The following is a 16,464-nucleotide window of genomic DNA, read 5'->3' on the forward strand; positions in this document are numbered from 1 at the left end:
TTTTGAGATCTGAGAGCAAGTTGCGATTCGTACGACGTTAGCTTCGAGCAGTGTTCGGATCTTTTCAGTCAGCTGTTTGTTTCTCTAAAAGCATTGTTGGGAAAAGAATTGCTGCAAGTTCCATTAAACATTATTAGAAACGACAGAACTTGCAAACTGATCACGTGGCGAATCAAACAAATCAGCCCGTTCGGCTCACGAGTCAATCAATCAGTGAACCGAAAACCGTCCAACATGTTTGATTTATTCATTTAGTCGAGAACTGCTGAATCACAGACGGTGAGCGTTTAACTAAAAGCAATCAAGCATTGGTTTTAACAAACATAATTTTATTAAAACATAGATCTTTATTACTAGCATGAATCACGTGGTTTGAAAGAACCGATTCACGGAAATGAGTCAGTTTTCAACTGTTAGTTTACGCAGTTTTTTCAGTCAGCGGTGTGTTGTGTTCCCCTAACACCATTGTTGCAAAAAAAGATGGTCTCTTCATTAAATTGTGTTGGAAACTACATCATTTAGAACCATATTTGCCTTTTGGGAAACGCTCAATGTTTGGTTATGCTGCTAGTTAACCAAACTGATCACGAATCAAACAAATCCGCCCATTCGGTTCAAGAGTCAATCCATCATTGAACCGAAAACTTTCCAACGTGTTTGATTCGTTTAGTCGAGAATTGCCGAATCACAGACGGTAAACATTGAGCTAAAAGCGGTCACATATTGGTTTTTATAAACAAAATTTTAGTAAAACATAGAATTACATTATTATCATGATTCGCGTGGTTTGAAAGAACCGATTTACCGAAATGAGTCAGTTTTGAACCGTTAGTTTACGCAGCTTTTTCAGTCAGCGGTGTGTTGGGGATCCATTGTCTCAAGTTCTGTAGGAAACGACAGAACATGCAACCATAGCTGCCTTTTAGGAAACGCTCTCGGTTATTTAAACTATGCATGGTAACCAAACCGATCGCGAATCAAACAAATCAGCCCAGTCAGTTTACGAGTCAATCAATCACCGAACCGAATATTTGAACGTGCTATTCATTCAGTCTGGAACCGCAAAATCACAAACGGTAAGCAAGCAATCAGCTAAAAGCAACCAAACATTGCTTTTAATAAACATCAATAAACAATTTAAAAACATAGAATTGTATTATCATCATGATTCACGTGGTTTGAAAGAAACGATTCACGGAAATGTGTTAAAGTTTCCAACCGTTAGTTTACGCTGTCTTTGCTGTTCATAACATATATGCCGTTGTAGCTACTTGAGGTGGCGCATATACTGTATTTTTTTAACTTAAAGTCTGTCTCTAGTTTGAATGATAAACAAATGTAATTAAAATATTGTATGTTTAAAAAAATTGATGAATGAAGCATTGTTAACAAACAACATGGAAGCAATATTTTATAAATCTGTTCAGGCATGCACACATGAATAATGAATCAGGGCAGATGCTTTGTTTATGTTTGGGAAGGAAGAGACGCATTGTTTGGAATATAATGAGAGTTGTTCAGCATTGAGGATGATAATAAACCTCTTCCTGTTGTGTGTGTTGACAGGGAGGAAGTCACAGGGTTACTCCAGAACGCTGGTCTGTGATTGGTCAGAGGAAGATGTGTGTGAGTGGCTCGGGGATGAAGGATTTGAGGCTCTGGTGGACACATTTAGGGCCCATGATATTGACGGGCCTGAACTCATCACATTAAACACAGAGACGCTGAGCAGCGAATTTAACATTGGTAAGGAAACACACAGAAATCTCCTCCAAACATTCTCCCTCTGCCTTATTATGAGTTCTTCTATTATTAATTATTATTTAATAATAAACAACCTTTGGAGGTGTGCTTTTTTTTAGTAATAAGCAACCACCAACAACACCCTAGCAACATTCTAGCATTGTGGCTGTAACTTTTGCACTGGTAGGCATTTTTCTTAGGAAGTTTCTTAGGAAGTAGTTCTTCCACTCCTGACGAACAAAAACTCAGAATATATTTTATTCCAGGCTTTTTTTTATATATTTCAGATGCCATGGGCTCTCAGATATGATCTTTCTAGAGAGCTAGAGCTCCATCTTAAAATTGGAAAGCCTTATACTCTCATAAAAAACATACTTTATACCAAAGGTCACCAAACTTGTTCCTGGAGAGCCGGCGTCCTGCAGATTTTAGCTCCAACCCTAATCAAGCACACCTGAACAAACTAATCAAGGTCTTACTAGGTATACTTGAAACACCCGTGCAGGTGTGTTGAGGGAAGTTGGAGCTAAAACCCGCAGGGACACCGGCCCTCCAGGACCAAGATTGGTGACCCCTGCTTTATACTGTAAAAAATATTGTAGATATATGTAAAAAAAACTATTTTAATACAGTATATATATATGGCATGGTTTCCGCTACATTCATTCTTCCATGGCGGGTTCCCACACCAAGATTCATCCCGCCATGGCTACATTACAGCTTCTCATTCAAAACATTCAATTTTTTCAATAGCTAGTGATAATCGCACCAAAACGTATTAAAGGGTAAGTGAATTATAACAGCGCAAACTTTTCTGTAACCGTAGTAGTGCTGTGCATCATTTGTTTAACCCTTTAAGGTTACGTGCTGACTGACTGACTGGTTGAATGACAAGTATGTGATGCGTGAGGCCAGCAAACACGACGTACAGCCGTTTTACTTTACTTCAGGACGCATTAATACCGCTCTGTAGGTCTATTGGAGACATTCATAAATATTCCTAGAAAATCTAATAAATGTTGGAGACATACTCGTTACATAAACGCAATAAATCACACCTCAGCAGCGTTTATTTGAGAGCGCACAAGAAGATCTGCGCGCTCTTGAAACGGCTTGTATTTGAGGGGGTGTGCAAGAAGTTTTGTGCACGAGCAGAGGAAATCAGCGTGCAAGCAAAGAGATCCGCATGCTCGTAGGCTATTACATAAATGCGATCTCGACTTCTAATACTGCGCTCATGACATTTGTCATTGAAATAACGCCAAAGGTAGTTGGTAGATCTGTGTAAAACAGGCCTGCCGCCACAGCTGGAAAAAATCCTAGAGGAAACACTGCATATATATATTTTGTTTCAACGTTTGAGGTATTATGTAAATGCTTATTTTTAATAATAATAATCTGTAAGGACAAATCAGAAGCATAGCGGTGGCCAGGGTTTTAGAAGTAGAAGAGGTTATAAGCTTTTTGTTTTAATAATCTTCATAAATTTGAATTTGTGTGTGGATCAGAATGTTTCTGAATTTTTAGCATGACTTTGTAAATGGTTAGCTAACTACAGAACTTAATGAAATAGCATAACTTTCATCTTTCTCAATGTTTTCGCTAAAACAGCAGCGTGGCTGACAAGCAGATACATATAAATCTACAGGTATGTGCCAAAAAAGAGGGAAAGTCCATTTATTTCAATAATTTGTTTCAAAAAGTGAAACTTGTGTGTTATATTAGATTACTACACACAAAGTGAAATATTTCAAGCCTTCATTTGTTTTAATTTGAATGATTATGGATTAAAGATGAAAAAATCTAATCCAGTATTTCACAAAATTAGAATATCATGACAGAGTTCAACATTTTATGCTCCCTGCGTGTCAGTCTAGTCCACTAGGTAATGCAAAGCCTTGAAATAGGTTTCAGAATCATGAGAAAGATTGCTGACTTGAGGGTTGTGGAGAAGACCATCATTGAAACCCTCCAAAATGAGGGAAAGTCTCAAAAGGCAATTGCAAAAGAAACTGGATGCTCACAGAGTGCAGTGTCTTAGTATATTAATGGAGTGTTAAGAGGAAGGGAAAGGTGGACAAGTATGACCACAGCCTTGAGAGTATTGTCAAGCAAGGGCGACTGAGGATGGTGTCAGATCATCAAGAACCACCACATACAGATAAAGTTCAAAACACTGCAGTTGAGAAAATAAAACGGTGGGAGAGCCCTTCCATGTCTTCAGGATTATTTTTTTGCTGCACAACTAAAACCTTTACTATGTTGGTGTATACAAAGTTATGAGTCTAAATGAAAAACACTAGAAACTACACAAATAGATACACCTTTACAATCATTACTTGGTAATAAAAATCTAGCAGAAAAGTATATAGAATGAAAACTTGGACCGTGTTTTCATTAAAGTTATGGTTTAGTATACTGAAGAAGATACAATTATAAAAACATAATGGGATATTAAGTTGGATAACATTCGACCCAGACTTTCAACCGGGTATACCAGCTAGAAGATTGGAGAGGAATCACATCATTCAGTCCAGTGACCTCTAACGGACATTTCATGAGTTATTAGACCTTATCGGATATATTTGGCCTAGACAAGCAGGACTTTTACAGATACTTGCAAGTCAGAGATTACTTTAATAAAAAAATTAAAAGTAAATTTTAGGATGATTCTAATTTAATCACAGTATTTGTGGATGCATACAAAAAAATCTGATGAGGTTCTTCATAACTCCTAGACTGTCTGCATTGCGAACAGGTGCTGAAAGTTTGGGCTCTTGTTGAAGACAATGTGGAACCTCGATGGCTAACCATCACGTTTTGTGGGCTTTCCCTAAAATACAAACCTTCTGGTATGAAATAGCGACTGAAATAAAAAACAACTGGAGAAGAATCGGACTACTCATTTATTACATTATACCTTGGGAAAATACCAGAAATTATTCCAACTATTGACAAATACTTAATTCAAATGCTTTTGGATTGGAGACGTCTGCATGACATGGGCTACAGCTCTAGAATTCCATGCGTCAAGCCACTCCTGAACCAAGAACAACGTTAGAAGTGTCTGTGCTGAGCTAAAGAGAAAAAGTACTGGTCTGTTGCCCAGTGGTCCCAAGTCCTCTTTTCAGATGAAAGCAAATTGTTTATATTATTTGGAAATCAAGATCCTAGAGTCTGGAGGAAGAGCGGAGAGACACAAAGGTCAAGCTGCTTAAAGTCCAGTGTGAACTTTCCACAGTCAATGATTTTTTGGAGAGCCATGCCATATGCTGGTGTGGGTCCATTGTCTTTTATCAAGTCCACAGAAACGCAGCTCCATACCATGATGTTTTAGAGCACTTCGTGCTACTGACAAGCTTTTTAGAGATGATGATATTATTTTCCAGCAGGACTTGGGACCTGCACACAGTGCCAAAGCTACTGAAATATTCAAATTTTGTGAAATACTGGATTTTTTTTTCATCAACTACTGCGATGGTCATGGAGGAGTGGAGAACATGAGACTGATTCCTGTGACGCTCCAGAGACAGACGAGTCTTCGCTGAGGCCAGCTTCCAGCCTCCGCCACTGAGACTGGAGCTCTGCACAAGACGTTTGGCCAGCGGAGAAATTAAAATGGTCGTGCCCAACTGAGTCTGGTTTCTCTCAAGGTTTTTTTTCTTCACTTCCGCCTTTAGTGAAGTTTTTTTTCCCTCTCCGCTGTCGCCACTGGCTTGCATGGTTCAGGATCTGTAGAGCTGCGCATCGATGGATTTGCTCTTCAGTGTTTGGACTCTCAGTAGTGATTATTAAACCACACTGAACTGAGCTAAACTGAACTGAACTTGAACACTACAAACTGAACTACACTGTTCCTATTTACTGTGACCTTTTATGTGAAGCTGCTTTGACACAATCTACATTGTATAAGCGCTATACAAATAAAGGTGAATTGAATTGAAAAAAAATTGAATTGAAAACTTTAATCCATAATCATTAAAATGAAATCAAATGAAGGCTTGAAATATTTCACTTTGTATGTATTGAACTAACATAACACAAAAGTTTCATTTTTTGAAACAAATTATTGAAGTAAATGGACTTGCCTTCGATATTCAAATTTTTTGGCACATACCTGTAGATGTTTGTATTGATGTGATCGTATTCATTGCCTGTCGATGTGATTCTGTTCACCGATGAGCCTGTGTTATTCAGCAGTTGTTATCTGGGAATAACATGCCTTGAAATAAGTAAGGGATAAAGTAGATGCAGGAGGTTGTTATCTCTGAATAAAGCCCAACAGGTATATCAGTGGCCTGACATGAAGCAGAGCACTGTTGTATTAGACTGAAGAGCTTTATTCCTCAAAAACATTCACCTATATGTACTTTATCCTGTTTATTACACAGCTGCTTGCCACAAAAGATAACAATTAGACGCAAAACATTGTTCTGAGGCATGATAATTTATTCATTCTTTAATTAAATGCAAAGCTGATAGAAACGAAAGAAGCTGAATGGAGTATAAACCAACCTGCCTATTATTGAGCCACAAGATGGTGCCAAATAGTCTAAAACAGCAGTGAGACAGACAGGCATATAAATATGGATGTGGATGGGAATATTTAACTGTTCATAAGGTAGACAGCCTGAGGAAAGAAACTTTTTCTGTGTCTGGCTGTTTTTGTGCTTGGTGCTCTGAAGCGCCGACCAGACGGTAACAGTTCGAACAGGTAGTGTGCTGGGTGTGAGGCGTCCAGAGTGATTTTGCGAGCCCTTTTACTCACTCTGGAAGAGTACAGTTCTTTAAGTGTAGGAAGGGTTGTGCCAGTGATTCGTTCAGCAGTCCGGACTATTCGCTGTAGTCTACGGAGGTCGGTTTTGGCAGCTGAGCCGAACCAGACGGTGATTGAAGTGCAGAGGATGGATTGGATGACAGCTGAGTAGAACTGTACGAGCAGCTCCTGTGGCAGGTTGAACTTCCTCAGCTGACGAAGGAAGTACTCTGCTGGGTTTTCTTCACAATAGAGTCTATATGAATGTCCCACTTCAGATCCTGAGAGATGGTGGTGCCCAGGTACCTGAATGACTCTACTGCAGCCACAGTTCTGTTCACTATCATCTCCACTGTTTTGAGCGTGTTCAGCTCTAGGTTGTTGTATCTGCACCATAACGCCAGCCGCTCCACCTCCTGTCTGTATGCAGACTCGTCACCATTCTGGATGAGGCCGATAAGAGTAGTGTCGTCTGCAAACTTGAGTTTGATGGAGGGGTCTTTTGCAGTGCAGTCGTTGGTGTACAGGGTATGATTACATATATAATTATATGATTATAATTGCACAAGATGACTCTATTTGGAAATAATTTAGAATTGTACATTGATTGGGATGATTTTGTAATGAAGTGCACATGCATGTAGACAATTTTATTTGTAAAAAATATATCGAAAAAATAAAATACATTGAATAACAGATGAAAACAATAGAAGATTTTTTTTAAAAATGAAACAAACAGAGCTTATGTTTTTGGTGGAGTCTAACAGTATTTAGGTACAGAAATTCATTAATCAAATGTAAAATGACGTGGTATAGTCTTCATTGTATAAATAATTCAATTAATCTTTGTTAGAGTGCCATCATTGTTTTATTTTTGTGTCCAAATGGTTCAAATTGACTGCCATTGCTTGAAATCCTGCGATGTGACTATTGCAGATTGGCACATTGTGATATCGATGCTGAAGCGATGTATTGTGAAGTCCTAGTCAAGATGTTTCGTAGTACCTGGATGAGCTTGTGTTGTTAGTTTCAGCAGTTCTTATCTAAGAAGAAAATACCTTGGAATGGCGTGATTGACCAACAGTGATGGGAATAACAGTGCTATAAACAGCATTACTTTATTCAGTAACGAGTAATCAAATTAATTACTGTTTCCCCTTTTACAACACCTTTACCATTACTGACAATAAAATGCGTGTTACTGTAATTGAGAACACTGAAGCGGTTTTCATGCGAACAGCACTCTCAGACATAGAACCTCTCTATCTTTAGGGTGGGTTTCTTTGTGTTTGTGTGTTCGTTTAGGGCTGGAGCGGGACACATAACCAACCAGTGATGATGATTGGTGTGTCTGTGAGTGTGGTGTAACTGTGAATGTGATGATTGGCTTAGTGTACATTTCCATCGTTTGCCAATCAGAGGCAGAGTAGAGCGGGAGTTCACACGCACAGTCAGTCACACACACCAACGACTAGGAGTCAGAACGATGGCAAATCCAACAATTTCATTGGTAGCGTTTGCAAACTGGAAATAAAAGCGCTATTTTTCCCTCTTTAAGGTGAAAGGCAGGAATGTTTATGTATCCTGCAACTAATGCCCAGGAAAAAGTCTCTAACAAGTAATTCTCTAATCTAATGAAGCGCCTCACGTCGTCACATGCCGTCACAAGTGGCTACACAGGTGATAATGTGAGCTCTGCCACCAAATGAGGAGACGAAGTCACGACGTCAAAGCAAATAAAACTTGATTTTTCTCCACCGAAAACATTTATTTCTTAGACAGAATTAAACACAATAATAATAATCAGTATTAAACACAATAATATCTAGATATATAGTTGTGGACATGCTGCTGTTGTCTCTCACATTGTCCCACACCATTAAAATAGTGTAGATTAGTGTACAGTGATTTATATTTATTTTATTGGCGTTTGACCAATTTGATTTTTATTAAAATAACGCAGTAGTTACTTTCCCTGGTAATTAGTTACTTTTATAATTATGTAACTCAGTTACTTACTCAGTTACTATTTGTGAGAAGTAACTATAATTACTCTTTTAAAGGAACGTACCCAAAACGGCTGACCAATCAGAATCAAGTATTCAAGACAGCCATGTGATAAATGATAATTATTTAAATAATCAGAAGTAGTAATCAAAATAAAAACCGAGATCTCCTAACCTGAGTTGTGTTTGCAGTGGGGAGTTGATTAGTTGAGTTTTTCACCTGTGGTTGAGGCTGCAGCAGCTCCAGTGGGGTGTTTTTTTTTTTTTTTTTTTTCCTCTGTGGATCCTCAGGAGGAGCTCGATTGTTTAATGAATGATTTTTCCAGAGGTGCTTCTGCTGTGATTCCCCAGCTCATCCTGGCTGAGTAGACTGACTGTGTATAGATTGCACATGCAGCTAGAAAACACCAGCCTCATGTTTTTCTCCAGCTCCTCATGTAATCCTGAGGCTCATCATCACAATTTTTTTACATTACTCTAATAGAGTAGTTTTTCTCAAGAATTGTAGTTAGTTGTTGTTGTAGTTAAAGAAACACTCCACCTTTTTAAAAGTAGGTTAATTGTAGAGTTAAAGAGTTGAGTTTACCATTTTTTTAATCCATTCAGCCAATCTCGGGATCTGACTGGAGCACTTTTAGCTTAGCATAGATCATTGAATCAGATTAGACAACTAGCATCTTGCTTAAAAATGACCAAAGAGTTAAGATCATTTTCCTTTTTAAAGCTTGACTCTTTTTATGTACTAAGACTGATGGAAAACGAATGAAAAGTTGCTATTTTCTTGGCTGATATAGCTAGGAAATATACTCTCGTGTCATATACTATGTGTCATCTGTCATTAGGCTGCTGTATTTCATAACAAATTTCACAAAAACCTTTGTTTCACTCCCCCCCCCCCCCCCCCTTCAAATTTCCGCTCAACTCAAGCTACTATCAGATGGGGATTTCTAAAAGATAAAACTTTTGCTAAATTCAGAAATTTTCACAGGATTTTTTCACTCTTTATTTTTTGCCATATTGCCCAGCTCAAACTTTTGTATGAGATTTATAGATCTATGTTCGTAGCTCATTAGCAAAACAATCTTCATTCGCTGCCCAACGAACATCACCGAACTTGGATAGTCAAAAATGTTTTAGTAATCAACAGTCATTGACTTCCATAGTATTTTATGGTCCTACAACCCCAAATCAGAAAAGGTTGGGACAGTATATAAAACGCAAATAAAAAAGTAGTGATTTCTACATTTACTTTGACTTGTATTTAATTGCAGACAATACAACACCTATTTAATGTGTTCCTCATGATTTCTCTTGTTGTTGTTTTTATTAAACACATACTCCAATTTTGTTTCTTGAAGCACATCTCAAAAAAGTTAGATCAGTAAAGCATTTACCACTTCGTAATGTTGCCATTTCTTTTCACAACACTTAAAAGACGTTTAGGGACTGAAGAGACCAAGTGATGAAGAGTTTCAGGTGTAATTTTGTCCCATTTTTCCGGCAAACAAGTCTAAAGGTGGGCAACAGTACGGGGTCTTCATTGTCGTATTTTGCGCTTTAAAATGTGCCACATATTTTGTATTGGAAACTGGTCGTGACTGCAGGCAGACCAGTCAAGTACCTGCATCCTCTTCCTCCACAGCCAGGACTTTGTAATTTGTACAGAATGTGGTTTTACATTGTCTTGTTAAAATATGCATGAGCGTCTCTGGAAAAGAAGGCAGCATATTGTGCTCCAAAATCTCTATGTACTTTTCAGCATTAACGGTGCATCACAGAACTGTAAGTTACCTTTGCCAAGGCCACTGAAGCAAAACTCCTCTTACTGTAAAACACATTTTACTGGACTGTTCGCTTTTAATGATTCTAGAAGACTTTTTTATGAAATTAACTCTCTTAAGGCAGGGGCGTAACAGCCATTTTAAAAGTGGGGGGGACAGCTGTATGGTCACTCAAAAGTGATTAATGATTTATTAGCAATAAAGTTTATTTAATAATCTTTTAACCAAAATTCTAAAATAATTACAAAATATTAATAATAACAATAAATAAACAGAACCACACACATTTAAATTAAGCATTACTCTGTGTGAAAATATTTTTAAATACTACAATGCAATTGCAAAATTGCAAGTTGATACTACACATATAACGTGAGATGGACATCGCCATGTGTACTTGCGGCCGATGCGTCATTCATAAAAGCAGAACACGCAGGATTCAACACGTAAATTCACCAATTACTCCCCAAATACATGCAAGTAAGTGGTTGGTGAACTTAGAGAGGAGTAGATTCAATTTTATAGTTACTTTCAGTATGTGTATCTGATATGATTAAAACACATCCGCAAATTATATTTTAATGAATTGTTAGACTTCCTTGTGTGTTTTACAAACGCTAAAGTTCTTGTTTTACTAGTAGTTGTGTGTATTTACATGTCTAAATCATAAATTAAGCAATAGGCCGTAAAAAAGGCTGCATAATTTTGATAATATAACACGTCTTTCTCAGCAGAGTTATGTTGGTCTTTTTTAGAAAAAAAAAAACCGAAAAACAGAAGCACTTTTCCGACGGTCCCTTACTGTGAGTTTAGCTCAGCGTGAGCTCTCTCTGGCTAAACGCATATTGCGACTGCTCAAGCAGTGCTGGTAATATCGAGCTAAAAAAGAAAGACAGCTGTGAATATAACCTGCTTTGTCTTTCTGTAGGGAATACAGTTTAGATGTTTTTAGGGTTAGAGGTTTTTTTAGTTAATGCCGTCTGTCACTGAATGTGTCAGGAATACCGAAAACAAAACCAACTTAACCCCGCTGTCTTTCTCTGTCTCAGCACCAGACAAGACACCAGCACCAGGGACTTTACGGTTCTCACTTCAAAACGGAACAAAAGTAGGATTCTGTAACGTTAGTGGTTTACCGTGATTTACCCAGCTGTGGCTGTTGCTCCCTTCCGCGTCATCCCTGTCTTTGACTGCAAAGTGAATGAATGAAGCTCGTGGCAGACGCTCAAGAGATTCGCGCTGTGATTGGCTGAGTGATCGTTCACTCAAATCAAGTAACAAATCAGAGAACACTTGCGGCCGCTAGGTCAAATAAAACGTGTGGGCCAGTCGGGGTACAGAATAACCTGTTTCCAAAAAGTGAGGGGGGCGTGTCCCCCCGTCCCCCCCCGGTTGCTACGCCCCTGTCTTAAGGACATTTTTAGCAAAGTGACACCAGAAGAGATTTTAGAATTCTTAACATGTGTGAACACTATAAACATCTTATTTAACTTGTGTTCATTTGTTTGTTGTTCTTAATTGTTTATTTAATATTGAAATGTTCTTGCCATGAAAATAGCCTTGGTTGCTGACATGGCAATACATAAAAAATACATTACATTCCAAGGCCACTGACATAACCCCCATACCATGACAGACCCTGGCTTTTGGACTTGATGCTGGTAACAGTCTGAATGATCTTTTTCTTCATTAGTCCAGAGCACACGGTGTCCATTTCTCCCAAAAAATACCTGAAATACTGATTCATCTGCCCACAGTACACATTTCCACTGTGTGATGGTCCATGCCGGGTGCCTCTCAGCCCAGAGAATTCAACGATGCATCTGGACACTGTTAACATAGGGCTACCTTTTGGCACAGTACAGTTTTCACTGGCATTTGTGGATGTAACTATGTATTGTTGTACTTGACAAAGGTTTGCCAAAGTAGTCCTGAGCCCATGTGGTGATATCACTTATAGATGAATGAGGACTCTTGATGCAGTGCCGACTGATGGATCGGAGATCATGGTAGTTCAGCTTAGGCTTTCACCCTTGTTCTTTACTCACTGAAATGATTTCAAATTCCTTTAATGTTTTAATGATGTTCTGCACTGTTGAATGTGAAATGTACAAATGTCTTCCTATCTTTCCTTGAGGAACATTGTTTTTAATCATTTCAATAGTTTTCTCACGAATTTGTTTACAAACTGGCGATCCTCAGCCCATCTTTGCTCCTAAAGGACCAGACCATTCTTGGATGCTGCTTTTGTACCAAATCATTAACCATTTTACCTGATTACTAGCCCTAAATTGCTCCCGTTGCAACTTGTTTAGGAATGTGTTGCAGGTCTGAATGACAGGAAAGGATGGATATTTACAAATGAAATGAAGTTGACCGGACAAAACATGAAATATTTTGTGTTCATATTGTCTGCAATGACATACAAGTCAAAGTAAACTTGAAAATCACTACTTGATTTTTTAAAATTTGCATTTCGCGTACTGCCTCAACTTTTTCTGAGTTAGATTTGTACTTATGAACACTTTTTGTTTTCATCATAACACATCTTTAGTGAAGTATTTTTGGCTTAAAATGAAGCTTCATGCTATAATTGCTAAAACAAAACCCCCTGATTCTTTTGATGAGTATAATGGAAAAGCCTGGAAAGTCTATTTCTTGTCTCTCTTAAGAGGAACAATGATTTTTTTATAATGATGAAACTCTTTGTACAAGTATGTAATAGTCACTAAAACACTTATGTCATAGACATAAAAATGCATTTAATTTGGATTATTTTTGTTTAACTTTTCTTCTTTCCCAGACTGTCACATTTTGAATAAGCTGGTGTGTGTTACAAAAACTAATCAAGCAGTTTTGAATAATAACACCAATAATACCAAGTTATGACTGGAACTTGTAGTCCATGTAATGGCGGATTTGTAATCCGTCGTGATCTGCATGTTTACCAATGATCTGCCAGGATTAGATCGCTGGTGATTGTGACAACATGCATGAAACATCTATTCTATAGTTATTTATTTTCAGTTATAATATTCAACTTCAATTATAAAAAAAAAAGACATTGTGTGTCTGTCTCTGCGTTCTGGTCAACTCTGTTACATCGGTTTTATAAAGGCAGAAACATCTGTAAAGAACTGATAGGAAAAATATGTGACTTGCTTCAAGTGATGTCTCTTTCTCTGGTGGGAAAATCTGCAAGGCATTGAGGTGTGTCGTTATTCTCTCAATTGGTGCAAAATAATTGTATACAAAAATGTAGATAAATAATGCATTAGTGTGATATTTCAGTGAATATCTCATTCACCAAAAAACAAAATAATATGATGTAAATGTAGTCGAATGATGACTGGCCTCTGGTTTTTTCCCGTCACTGATTTGCTATACAAAGCCCTGTGCCCCCGGTCAATCTCTGGAGGAGAGGATAAAACGTCGTCTTCCAGAATGTCCACCAGTACCTGCGCAAAAAAGGTCAAGGCCTTTCGAGCGACTCTCGTATGCCCACAATACAAATATTATTACGGTGGCTATGTGATTCAAGGTCCACAACTTTTATCTTGTAATTTCATACAGGTGTTTGAGTGGTGCAGGCTGATTCTAGAGCCAGGGGCAGAGCCAGAACTCGTTGAGTGCATTGATTCTAACGATGCCGTCTTTTGTGCGTGATCTGATAGCTTAGAATGGAAGCGGTTCATCCTATCCTCAAGAGTTGAAATGGAGGATTCGAACTTCGCCTATAAGGTCTGTCGATGTTGATCCAAAAGTTTGACCATCACCACCATGTTCAGCTGGTGCATGGCGTCCTCTAAGCGGTCAGTTTTCGCTTCTTTTTTGCTCTGTTTAAGCAATTTGGAGGTCATGTTTAACCGATATGATAGTTTTACTTGGAAGTGTTCCGATTTTTAGTTCACAAGTAAAGTAAATGGGCTTTATGCAAATCTAAATCAATCATTGTATAGGATTGAGAAACAGACACGTCTACTCCATTAGCTTACCCAACCAGAACTCTCATATGATGTAAATGTGTCTGATTTGAGGTTAGAATCTAAGTACAAAACTCTGGAAAAAAATGTCAGCTCTGTTATTGTTAAATTATTGATTATTGTTATAACAATAAGAATAACAATAAGATAAACAACAGCTAGTAACAATCAAATGTTCCCTGTCATATTTAAGCATGGATTTACATTAATAATGATTTCAGTTTACTGCAAATTATATATGTCATATATCAAAAGACAGCATTTTACATTCACATTACATTTAATCTTTTAGTCGTTTAACAGATGGTTTTGTCCATAGCAACTTACAATTGAGCAGGCATTCAGCGATTCAACAAGAAGAGGCAATACACACAACAAGTGCTGATTAAACAAAGGAACTGTTAGTGCTCAGAGAATTACATGCTAGAGTAAGGAGGGGGGGGGGGGGGTATAGAGAAATGAGTGTTTCTACAGGTGGTTTGTCAAGCCCACTCACCTGTGTGAAGCTCATTTTATAAATGCACAATGTTTTTTTTTGTTCTTTCTTGAGTGCAGTGTTTCCCCTAGGTTTACAGTGTTGGGGTGGGGGCTGGCAATCCTGCCTGTTTAGACTGACACCGACAAAATCACAAGGAGTCGTGGTGTTAATTTGTTTCTTTTAAAGACAGCAGTAAATAACTGAACAATTATTGGAACTGTACAACCGTACAAATTAATATTTAACATTCATTTTTATATCTTTTTTTTATCCACAAAGTGTGCAGCTTTTGTCACTGCAGTGTGTCTTTCTGGGCCTTTGGAAGCAGATTTCCAGAGCCTCTTGGTATGGAAATTCAGAAATGTCTGGCCCATTTATTGAGATCCGCATGCAGGCTGCAAGATGGTCTCCTTGCAGCCTATTGCGGATGTTTGTCTTGACCTGCAAATTCATTAACTGTTAAAATTTGCTTTAAGCAGCAAATGCTGTTGTAAGAAGTATTTCTTACCCTGTTTATGGTTGAGAAGTCGCTCTCACAGTATACACTGCTGACTGTGAGCGTCAGGGCAATAGAAGCAATTTTAAACTTGAAATACAAAAATATACTTTTAATAACTAGAAAGTGGGCCGCTTTGTCTTGAAAGAGGCTAAATTATCATATGCATTTGTTAATATAGTATGACAAAACATGTCTATTTGAAGGTCCATACTGAGTCCAAAGGCAGATACTGATAAGATCAGGGCCTGGTATGTGGACCACCTGGGTTTTACGATGTGGTCACATGTTGATTGGTCAGTTTGAATGTGTCAGCATTTGGGCTTTAGTCACATGGTCAAGAAAGATACAAAATATGTGGTAAAACGCTGCTCTGCCTCTTTTCCTTGCCTGTCTTTTCCTGGTCTGCTTTCCTGCTCTGCTCCTCTCCTACTCTTGAGTCTATCTTCTCTGACTCTACTTCTGGGCCTGCTCTCTTTGTCTCTCTCCCTCCCTCCCCCTGTGTCTCTCCTTCTACCTCTGATAACTTTAATTTTACATTTAAGCTGGGTACAATTTATATCATATGTTTTATCATTTCATATTTGATCATTTTATACAGTTATTTTGTAATTCAGATGTAACCATAGAGAATTATTGTCATTAAATCAACTCATTTTCAAGTATTTGTGAATTACTTTTGATTTAACATCAACATTTAATTGCTCCATATTGCAATACAATACAATCACACAATATCAACGCTCTCCCACATTTTTAGCTATTAATACTGCCCTTATTTCTGTTTTTGGTATAAGATTGCAGAAGAATGGTTTGACTAGAAATGTTCAGTTATCAATACTGATAACTTTGTCATCCGGCAGAACTACAGTTCGAACCGCTGTGGTTTAAAACTCATTCTTACAGTCTCGAGCGCTATTAGTACACAAGTTCACTACTAGTGCATTGGTATTAGTGTACTTAAAGTATACTTTTGTACATGACCTTTACATATGTATAAAAATTCAAGTATCTTTTCCTAAGGGTTTATTTATTGACTTGCTTACCAAGATCAGTCTTATACAGTCAGGGGGAGTATTGCTGCTCTGACAGCCAAGTTGGGTCAAAGCCTGTCATCCGGTGTAGAGATAGGAAGTTTGGATCATTTTAATTACTCGTACCTTTGAGTCTGGTTCATTGAGATGAACAAATCTTTTTTTGAGATAATTTAAAGTCGGCTTT

At 37.9% G+C, this 16,464-nt stretch overlaps 1 protein-coding gene across 1 annotated transcript in view; it reads left to right on the forward strand.

The window, feature by feature from the left end:
* Positions 1-16,464, forward strand: part of LOC130235495 (WD repeat, SAM and U-box domain-containing protein 1-like) — a 38,669-nt gene that overhangs the window by 19,226 nt on the left and 2,979 nt on the right. Inside the window, exon 10 of the mRNA XM_056466084.1 lies at positions 1,567-1,746. Coding sequence (XP_056322059.1) covers positions 1,567-1,746 — 180 coding nt within the window. The remainder of the gene's footprint in view (positions 1-1,566; positions 1,747-16,464) is intronic.

The sequence above is a fragment of the Danio aesculapii genome, chromosome 9 (genome assembly GCF_903798145.1).
Source record: "Danio aesculapii chromosome 9, fDanAes4.1, whole genome shotgun sequence".
Classification (NCBI taxonomy): domain Eukaryota; kingdom Metazoa; phylum Chordata; class Actinopteri; order Cypriniformes; family Danionidae; genus Danio; species Danio aesculapii.